The 11,527-nt window shown below is 39.7% G+C and overlaps 1 protein-coding gene across 1 annotated transcript; it reads left to right on the top strand.

Annotated features, from left to right (window-relative positions):
- Positions 1 to 8,623: 8,623 nt before the first annotated feature.
- LOC306648535 (vomeronasal type-1 receptor 4-like) lies at positions 8,624 to 9,556 on the top strand (the record flags this gene model as incomplete). Its single annotated transcript, XM_079118720.1, has 1 exon — positions 8,624 to 9,556. The coding sequence occupies one exon, from the start codon at positions 8,624 to 8,626 to the stop codon at positions 9,554 to 9,556; it is 933 nt and encodes a 310-aa protein (XP_078974846.1).
- Positions 9,557 to 11,527: the final 1,971 nt, after the last annotated feature.

Here is an 11,527-nt window from a genome sequence, read left to right as displayed (position 1 = left end):
GGAAATGACAGTTAAATGGCAAAAAAATGGTAAAGTTTCTGCAGAAAACAGGTGTTAAAAGCAAGCTGTGAGGAAAGGGAAATGCAGATGGAGAAGGCAGACCTTGGACAATAATGGACCACGGCAGATACAGAGTGTAAGTGAAGGAGGTGGAGAAGAAATGGGAAGGCATGGGAAGAAAGAATGATGCACACTGGAAAGTATAGGGGGTTGGGGGAGACCATTGGCAAGCGTGGGCCAAGGCACATAGAATACAAGAACAGGGACAGCATGGCAGACAATGGATCAAGAGCACACTTGCAGGTCATGGAAGAGCTGAGGATGCCTGAAAGTTGAGCACGTGGGGCTGAGGGATTTTGTCACAGGTAGTGGCTGAAATATGGGATCTGGGAATAGATACAGGGAAAGGGTAAGAAGACACAGGGGACACAGTAGGCAGGAGCAAATGAATGTGATATGGGAAGTCCTCAGAATGTTGGGGGCACACTCTAGACTGGACAACTGTATGGAAATGAGGAATGATAGAGAGGTTTGCAGGATCTATCTAAAGGTGACAGGGCTGGAGAGATGTATATGTAGCAAGATGTATTGATTGAGAATAACACCTAGGGGTCTTCTGAGTTCTCTTCTGACCCTGAGCATGCTTCTGTAGCACATGATGTTCTCTGCACCTGCAGGGGAAAACATAACATGGCACCAGCGGCTCCAACTGCACCCACGTGCAGAGGAGGAAACAGAGCCAAAAGCAGATGGTCCAGGTGCCAGATAATGGTTGAGACCTATAGGATGCTCTGGGTCATGCTGTGGTTAGAAGTGGACATTTTTTAAAGAGGTTATACAAAATCAAATTGCCCTTCTGGACCATTCTGCAAGACTATCTGGATGAGAAGTTCTAGTCCCTGATGACATATGAGGAGCATCTTTTCTAATGCTCTTCTGCCATCTATTTATCTGCTTTGATAAAAATTTTTCTTTAGAATATAGGTCAATTATAATTTGGTTTTTGTTTTTTTCCTTCTTCAGTTTTAAGGCATCATTGTAATGAGTCTTGAATTAAAGTCCATTGTCTGATATGAATTTTGTAAATATTTTTTCCTATCTGTAACTTGTCTTTCCCTTCAAGTGTATTTCATTTCCTATCCAGGTTTATCAACATCAACTGACTATTTTTCTTTCATGAACTTGCTTTGTTTTGTACCTGAAAAACTATTGCCAGACCCAAATCACCAGAATTTTCTCCTATGTCATCTTCTAGACATTTTACAAGGATTTTGTTTCACACATAATTTAGAGAATGGGCCCACAAATTGTGAATGTTAGACTGTTTAACCAAGGAATATTCTAATCTGCAACATAGGATGGTCACCACACAGCTTGAGTGTCAGACGACTTGATCTTCAAGGTAGCTTGTTAACCCATAACAAATCCACAAATGTAACAATGGCTCCCTTATTTAATGCTGCATTTCACCACAAATCATATTTAGAGAGTTCAAAACTGGACATCTCACTCATGTTATGAGACAATCCCTCATTTCAGTGAAAAATGTTGCAAACCTAGGTGGCTTTGGTTTGATACCCTTATCACAGGGCTTCCCTGGACACTTATGATTATGATCACTGTTGCTCACAGACTCCTCTCAGCTCTTCTGGTGCCAAGGACCTTGCAAAATCAGCAGACTCTCTAAGACCACCTCCCCAAGAGCTTCCTTGCACAGCACCAATGACCTGCTGATGGTCATGTGGTGACCCAAAGAGACACAGGTGGGTAGTTATGGCCACACCTGTGGAGCAGCCTTCTTTCAAGATGTCTTCCATTGGATACTTCGGCTATGGAGTCTGTCACCACCAGTGCCAGCAGTAGCATCAATGAAACTCACCTCCTACCAGCAGCACATCTTCTTCTTCATACACACTGCCTGATGAATATTGCCCACCTCCAATCCCTTCTTGACAGGTGCAGGCCAGCTTATGAGTTGGTGTCCCAACCCAAGACAACTAGTCCGGGCAGCAGGAATGCAGCCAGGAACAGCCTCAGAGGTGGTTCTCACAGCAGAGCTTTGAGAAGAAACTCAAGACCTAAGTTGACCACAGCGGGACCTACATTCCTCCATCAGGGAGGAAGGGGACTGAGCAAGCCTCTCTCCAGTTATCCTGTCACGTGTGCCTTTAAACATGTGACCATGCTTTTTTGTTTGATGGGGGGAAGTTCAGGGATTCAACACAACAGGGCTTAACACTTGTTCTCAATCCACTGCTCTTTTTATCATTTGTTTTTTAGGGAGGGATTCAATAAATAGTTGAGGCCAAGCCACTGGGATCACAAGCATGCACCAGTATACAAAGCTATTTTCTACTGGCCAACAAGTACCAGAAATAATTTATTTTCTTTTTTCTTTTTTGTTTTTTGTTTGTTTGTTTGTTTGTTTGTTTGTTTGTTTTGGTTCTGGTCATTGCATCTAGGGGCATTTATTCACTGAGCCACGTTCCCAAACCTTGTTTTTCAAATATATTTTACTTAGAGAAAGTTTCTTTTGAGTAAATGAGAGCCTCGCTATGTTGCTATAGCTAAGTTGCTGAAGCTGACTTTGAACTTGGATCCTCCTCTGCTGCATCCTCCTGCCTCAAACTCCTTACTGCTGGAATTACAGGCATGCACCACTGCACCTGACACTTGGTATTTGTGATAGAGAATTTTTTTATGGACCCAGCACAATTGTATAGGCAGAAAGATTTATTTGAGGGATCATGGTATCAGAGGTTTTATTCCATAGAATGCCAGCTCCATTCCCCTAGACATAAGGTAAGTCATAACATCAAGTTGGAAGAGTGTGGCAGAGGGAAGGAGCACAAACGTGATCAGGAAGTAGAGAGAGACTCCACTCACCAGATACAAATATATACCCAAAGCCATGCCCCCAATGCCTCACCCCCTCGAGCCACACCCTACCTGCCTTCAGTTACCAACCAATTAATTCCATCATGTGACTAATTCACTGATTGGGTTAAGGCTCTCACAACCCAATCATTACTCCACCAAACTCTCTTGCATTGTCTCACACATGAGCATTTGAGGGACACTTCACAACAAAACCATAATAATCTCACTCAAGTCAGAAGGGCATTTATCCATCATGTAACTAAAAATAAATGTTGGCAAGGATGTGGGGAAAAGGGCACATTCATATATTGCTGATGGGACTGCACACTTGTGCTGGTACTCTGAAAGTAGTATGGAGATTCCTTAGAAAACTTTGACTGGAACTTCCATTTGACCCAGTTCTCTCACTCTTTTGTTTAATCCCAAATGACTTAAAATTATCACACTATACAAATGTAGCCACATCAATTTTCAAAGCAGCTCAATTCACAATAGCAAGCTATGGAACCAAACTACTTGCCTTTCAACAGATGAATGGGTAAAGAAAACGTGGTATATGTTACACAATGGCATATTACTCAACTGTAAAGAAGAGTGAAATTATGTCATTTGCTGGGAAAAGAATGAATCTGTAGACTATCATGCTAAGGCAAATGATCCAATCGGAAAACACCAAAGGCCAAATGTTCTCTCTGATATGTGGATTCTAACAAACTATAATGGGAGGGAGGGAAGAATAGAAGTACTTTGAAATATGCAAAGGGAAATGAAGAGAAGGGAAAGCAATGGAAGTAGGAAAGACAGTACATTGAACTGAACATGCCCTTACTTTATTCAAAAATGAATAAACAACCACATAGCTTCTCATCATGTACAACCACAAAAAGAGTAATTTATACTCCATCTATGTATAATATGTCCAAATATATTCTACTGTCATCTCTAACTGAGAAGAACAAATATGATTTTTTTAAAAGAAAGAAGTACAAAAAATTTTAAAAACCCTCAGGGAACCCTGGATTTCAGTGAGACACAAGCCCTTTGTAAGTCCCTCATAGGTCACAACTCACTATTTCCTGAACATTCCAAACAAGACTCTCTCAGCCTCAAGGGATCACAGAAAAGCAGCAACTTCTACCAAATTTCTAAACACATTCTGAAGTTACAAATGAAGAGTTCATAATTCCTCTAGTAATTAGCAAGCGGGAAGAAAGTTTCTCACAAAAGTCCCCAGGCCTGCGCTGTCATTGCCTCTACAGGTGAAGTGATAATTGCAGTCCTGAGGGGAAGTGAGGTCACAGGAGCACAGACCTTTATCTCAGGTGCAGCTGCCTCCCTCCCTCCTTGCTGGCTATCAGGACCTCACGCTGAGCTCAGCACCTTGCACACGAGAAACACGGTCAGTATTTTTAATTTCTGTCTTCTATTTCAGCACAGTCAGTAAGGAAAAGAAGTCTGCATATGTGCTCATGTCTGCAGAGGAAAGAAACAGATTCTGGGTTAGGAGAAGATTTGGTGTAAGGGTAGAGAAGGGAGAGGAATAATTCGTTCACAATGACCTCAGTAGTAAAAGGCCAATTCTTCATGGCTACTAACAATATTCAACAAAATAATCATGAAGATGTTTATAGGTGAATAATAACATCAGTAGTGAATTCTGATTTGGAAGGGGCTTAAAAACTGTAGTTAGAACTAATCTGCTCTTCACATTACTTTAGAAAATCACAGATTATATTCTGAACAGCTATAGTGGTTGTGAGGATAATGTCCTCATGCCTATAGTAAAGATGAAGATGGAACTGTGAGGATCACTTCATCCTGTGCAGAAGCCAAGACCTGGGACTGTTTCTGGAATAAAAGATGTTACTGTCCACCTAGTGCAGATGGGAATCCCTGTGCAATGATGGCTGTGGTAAACTGCTCTCCCTGATGGACACATGAGAGCAGGTAACAGTATAATGATGAGAACTGGACAGTGGTTGCCTGGACCAAACATACCTGGTAATTTCTGTGTCTTATTAGTATTTGAACATTAATCACACAATTGACAATTTCCTTTATATTTCAATTTATTTAATGAAGAAGAATTTACATGTTCCAGCTTCTGCTTACATATCTTGCATATTTTATTGTTCTCCACAAATTCAGCTTCATTACTAAAAATCTGACCAATGTAGATGTTAGTGCATAGGAGAGTTTAGAATGAAATCATTGGGAAATTCTTTTCTATCCTAAATTATTTTATAAGATATTAGTACTTCATGTGCCTTTGTGGACCAAAGTAATATTTATGAACAATTCATTTATAAATTCCACTATAATTTTATTTCTGGAGTTACAACAAAACAATATTTCTGTTGTGGGAATAAATCTTTGTTTGGAATGGATTTTCTTACATTCATTCATTATCAATTTAAAAATACATAAGTTCTTAGCATCTGTAGTAGTTCATCATCAACAGTTTTTTTCTCCTATATTTGTTTTCTTAATTTTTATAGTGAATTATGGATATTTATAACACTAGGGTTCATTTTGACATAATTATACAAATATGGCATATGCTTTTCTTCATTTTAGTCCCATTACTTTCCTTTCCCTTGCTTTCACCCTCTCCCTGTTCACTTGTGAAACTAAACCTTGGGTCACTCTTGCATTCATTAAATTCAATGTGGCCCAGGGAAATTTATGGAGGACAGCACAAGCATTCATCTGATTGGCAGGACTGGCACAGAGGTTTATGTCTGATCCAGTAAGTGGACACCACCAGTTTTGCCACATTTACACAAATTTTAATACCCATTGCCACTTCATGAGATTCCTGGCCTACCTTCATCCTTGCCAGTCATGGTATTTCCTAGCATTGTATTTCAAATTTAAGTTGGTGTGTGCATATACTGGGGAGAGGTTTAAATAAAGACACTGAACTTTTTCTCCATCTTTATTATTCATTGAATGATGTCTTTTCCTCTTGGTGTAACTGTTGGAAGGGTTGGACTATTAGCACTGGATGTATGAAATTTTACACCACTTCTTTAGATATTAGTCAATGCATAAACTTTTAATTTTCTGAGCAAAAGTATGTGGAATAATTGTGAAAACATTCAGTGCTATGGGATGTAAATGGTATCATTTGCTTAAGAAAGAAAATAAATATGACAATTTGTTGGCTGGTCTTCTATTGCTGGTGATTTTATCTGTAAGAGACTGTAATAATCATCTCTCTTTTAGTGACAGTGTTCTGATTAGATTTCCTACCACTACTGAGGAAATATTTATAAAGTAATTTTGCATACAGTATTTTCATATTATTTCCACATTATATCATATTACATATACAAATGAGTCAAGGTTTTCTCATTTAAATTGTAACACTATGTTCTTCCTTTTGGCTCTCACCTCCTGAGACATCCTCATCAGATGCCTTTTCTCATTCTATTTTTTTTTCAGACAATGTTAGAATCAAAAAGCAGAAGTATCTGAATACTAAGAATTAGTATGATTTTAATAGATCTCTGTAAGTCCCTCAGAGATCACACCTCAGTATTTTCTTCAAAATCCATGAGACCCTTTCAGCATTCAGGGATCAAAGAAATGCAACAGCCTCTCCCAAACTCCTTAACATTTATTTAAAGTCACTAACTAGAAACTCACAATGGCCTAAATAGTCAGCAAGAGGGAAGAAATTTTCAGCAATGTCCTTGCTTCCCAGGCCTGCATAGTGTTTGCCTGTACAGGTGAAATGATAGTGGCAGCCTGTGACAGGAAGTGAGGTCACAGGAGCACAGACCTACACTTCAGAGTGCAGCCATGCTGGATGTCTACACCTCATGCTGAGCCCACCATCTTCCTTCCAAGAAACACTGTGAGTACTTTCCATTTCTGTCATAAAGGCAGAGTGTGTACGAACGGAAGTTTGAGGAAGTGCTCATTTCTGAAAAAGGATTTGGGGTAGAAGCAGATTCAGTACCAATGTACACAAAGGAGAAAAACATTTCCTTTGCTATGAACTGAGTTAGTATAGGAGTCATGTCCCTGATCTGATGCCAATCCAGGAGGGCTATAAATAAAATGTAATAAAGTCCTTGCTGAGGTGATTATTGGTAATAACCCCAGACATTGATACTGAAATCTGGTTGTGAGGTGCTGAAGGACAGTGGTAGTTAAAGCACCCTGCTGCCCACATTCCTTATATGAAGTGTAGAATAAACCATCTGTATTATTGTAGTATGTTCATAATGCCTTCATGCCTATAATAGGGATGAGGATAAAAGGGAATACCACCTCACCCTCAACAGAAACCAAAACCAGCATCTCTGTCTGATCCACTCAGTGGAGAAAGAAGTTGCATTTCCACAGAATCACCTATGGTGTGATGCTGGTGGTGAGAATTCCTCCCCTGATGAACTTGGGAACACACCATGTAAGGGAAGTAACTTGATGAGTATTGAACAACACTTATCAGGACCAAAGTCATCTTGTGTTCTATCCTTTAGTTTGTTAATAGTCTCAATCCCAATCCCTTGGAGTATATTCCTCTCTGTTTCTATTCATAAAATGCAAGGAATTCCTAGTCTCTGGATTCTATTTAAATACATCTTGTAAAATGCCTTTCAAAAACTTTATTACTACTGGTTTCATAGCTATTAGTACTCATAAGTTTTTATCCTGAGATGAATGACAAGTAAATTTCTGTCCTATACCATTTTACCACATACTAGTATTTCTTGTTTCATGATTTAGAGAAATAGAAATATCACTCAAGTATTTTATACATTACACTATACTTTCCCTTGGAATGACAGTTAATATTTATATTACCAATCCAAATGTTGACTGGGTCAAGCATTTATTGAATTCAGAGAATTGACCATGATTAGTGCACTGCATTTTATTACAATCATTTCTAATTCATATTGGCTTATAAATTAAACCTTCAAACTAAATACAAAAGGTCTTATTAGATTACAATTTTCCAGATATTTATCATACAGTGAATAGTAATTTTCCTATAGTTTTTTAGGAACATAATGCCTACATTATTTTATTGTGCATTTTGTAAAATTATTCCCAATAGCTATGATAATCTCTTTCACACATACCCTATATGTAGGTGTCATAATCTATGAGAGTCAGGTCTTAGTTGAACTACATCTAATTTGTGATTTAAACCACGTTTTAAGGTGTATCTGCTGTTTGATGCACAATTTGTTACCTAGTAGTACAGAAATATTATTTTGTTATTGTAAAAATTCCATTCAGTTTCTTTTAAATAGACACCAGCAATCTAATCAGAAATGAATTATTGTATGGTGTGGGTGGTGACTGAGGTTGTCTCTTCTTCAATGTGACTACAATACAGCAGATTATTTGAAAATGTTGACTCATGCTTGCTGTGCACTGCTCTCACTTTTCATTGCTTCACCCAGGTAATCACAACCTGATCTTCAATGTTGATTTCTCTAAGAAAATAGTCTGAGAATTTTTCCATCAACATGTGCATCTGGATGTCATTTCCAGTCCCATAGCTACGTACAATTAAAAGCTATTCCTGGAGATGGCTATTGCTTTCTTGCCCTGGATGACCTCAAAATCCTAGCTCACAAGTTGCACCTGCCCCAGTTCCCTGAGTAGCTGGTGGCTACTGGTGCACACCAGTGTTTGGCTACAAAATAATTTAATGAGTCATTTTGCACATAAGAATAACTGTTGCCATACTCTAACTAAAATTGTGCTGAATGACAGAATGGCCCCCAGAGATGTGGCAAGAGGATTCATGTTCTTATCACAGACCACAATTGGAATTCTGGGAAATTACTTTCTTCTTTGCTACTACCTAGTGCTTTCTTGCAATAAGTGCCATTTAAGGTCCAAGGATTTGATCCTCAAGCGCCTCAGTATAGCCAACACCCTTGTCACTCTTTCTAATGGAGTTCCCCAGACAATGACAGCATTCAGGATGAAACATTTCTTGAATGACCTTGGATGCAAACTTATTTCATGTATTCAGCGATTAGGCAGGAGTGTTTCCATTGGCATCATCTGCCACTTGAGTATCTTCCAAAACATCACGGTCAGCCCCAGGAACTCCTGTTGGAGGGATCTCAAAGAAAAAACTCCAAAGTACATTGGCTTCTCCATTTCCCTTTGCTGCATCTTCCACATGATGTTAAATTCCATTTTTTGTCTCTATATGCTTGGCAAATTGAGAAGTGAAAACATAACAGAGAAAACAAATTACGGATACTGTTACACTGCAGGTCCTCACAAAATCATAGAACTGTTATATGCAACATTGTTTGTGTGTCCTGAAGTGGTAATTTCTGTGCTCATGATCTGGTCCAGTGGCTCCATGATTCTAATTCTATACAGGCACAAGCAGCAGGTTCAGCACATCCACAGCACTAAAGTGTTCCCTAAATCCTGCCCTGAGTCCAGAGCCACCCAGAGAATCCTTTTCCTGGTGTGCACCTTTGTGACTTTCCATACCCTCTCCTCCCTATTAAATGCTTATATTGCCCTTTCATCTACTATTAAGTGGTGGTTGTTTAGAACCAATACCATAATCTCCATGTGTTTTCCCACTCTGATTCCCTTTCTTCTCATGATACATGACTCCACAGTATCCAAGGAATGCTTCAACATGATAAAGAAAATTCCTATTGTCTTAATTACATAAATATAAATTTTTGCACACTGCCTAATTTTTTAGTACTTATCACCCTCACATCAGAGAATCATGGAAGTGTCACTGTGTCTTTATTGTATAACCTAATGAACATTGGGGTCCTCAGCTGACTGAATATGACACACACATGGGCATCATGGAGGGGTTAGGCCTGGTTTTCCTCATCCTGATACACAGCATCCTGTTGATAGTAACCATAGTTCATGTTGCTGAGGCACCCTGAATGAATTAATTGCCAGTCCTTCCAAGTTACCCAAATCTCAATGGTTGAACAAGTAGCAGACTCCACCAAACTCTGCCAGAAGAAAATGCAGTGGAAAAATGAAAGGTGAGTATGGTTGGAGGACAATTCTTCATGTATTTATCACATATATGTTGTACTTATGGAATGATTTTCTCATTTGTTTGATATTTGTCACAGTAAGCACCTTGGAAGATTAGGCTATGGAGTACAAATTTCTGTAACATAATTATTTTCTGTAACTGAAAATAAAGGTAGTACCCCCTGTAGGGAAAATTGTGAGGGAGGGTTGTAGCAGCTCTCTTTAAAATATTTGTTTCTTTGTGTGCAGGGATCCTCGGGGGTGATACAATCTCCTTTCCTGTGCAGCATCCACTTGGGCCACTGCACACCACAGAGACTGCAGTTGGAAGGAGAAAGGGAAGCTGGTGTGAGCACAATGCTCCTGCTGCCTGCTGTGCCACAGGAAGGAAGTACCTGGTTTCTTAACTAGAAGTCCCACCTCTATCCTGGAATCTGGGCAAGAGTTGCAGCTTACTCTTATACTTTCAAACTTTGGGAAATTACACATTTACACAAATTTTAATACCCATTGCCACTTCATGAGATTCCTGCACTACCTTCATCCTTGCCAGTCATGGTATTTCCTAGCATTGTATTTCAAATTTAAGTTGGTGTGTGCGTATACTGGGGAGAGGTTTAAATAAAGACACTGAACTGTTTCTCCATCTTTATTATTCATTGAATGAGGTCTTTTCCTCTTGGTGTAACTGTTGGAAGGGTTGGACTATTAGCACTGGGTGTATGAAATTTTACACCACTTCTTTAGATATTAGTCAATGCATAAACTTTTAATTTTCTGAGCAAAAGTATGTGGAACAAGTGTGAAAACATTCAGTGCTATGGGATGGAAATGGTAGCATTTGCTTAAGAAAGAAAATAAATATGACAATTTGTTAGCTGGTCTTTTATTTGTCGCTGGCTCTTAGCGGTACCAAATCCACGGATATTTGACACGGCTTGCAGCAACAATTTGCACGGGTCTTATGGGTCGTGGACTGGAAACTGAGCTACTTCTATCTTTCTCTTTAGTGCGCTGCTTTCTTGTTTGTTTATAGAGGATAGAGGAAATGAGGTTTACTTGCTTTGAGAGGAGAGAGAAAGAGACTTTGCTTAAGAGAGACTTTGAGAGAAGGACAGGCTTTGCTTAGAGGAAGAGAGACTTGCTACGCCTCACTTAAGGTCTGCTGCTTCTTACTGGTGCGTCCTGCATCCTGTGAACTAAGGGTGCGTCTACCTAAGGTGCTTTACTGATGCGTCTCAGTTCTCCTCTCTGCGATCTGCCTTCCACCGCTTCTTTTTACTAGCTGCTGTCGTGTTCCTTTCTTTCTTCTTGCCCTATTCCTGCTAGCTGCTGTTGCGTGTGTTTCCCTCTAGCTGCTGCATCTGCTGTCTCTTTTTTCTTCTGGCTGCTGCTGCGTGTTAGCTGCTGAGTTTTGCTCTCTCGCTCCGCCTATGCTTATATCACCTCCAGGAGGTGGAGAGCAGGGCCACGTCTCTTACACAAAGATTAGGCCAGACGCTCCGAGCCGGCACAATTAGGAGTGCTCGAGAACACATGCGCATACATTGTGTGTGTGGACAATAAATCACCTCAGTGTGCTTATGTCAATTAACCTCCTCACTGCCAATGTGATCAGGCGCCCCCCTGGTGCGGTCAA

This window comes from Sciurus vulgaris (assembly GCF_902686455.1).
Source record: "Sciurus vulgaris genome assembly, chromosome: 17".
In the NCBI taxonomy this organism is placed as follows: Eukaryota; Metazoa; Chordata; class Mammalia; order Rodentia; family Sciuridae; genus Sciurus; species Sciurus vulgaris.
This window is presented reverse-complemented; position numbering and strand designations above follow the sequence as displayed.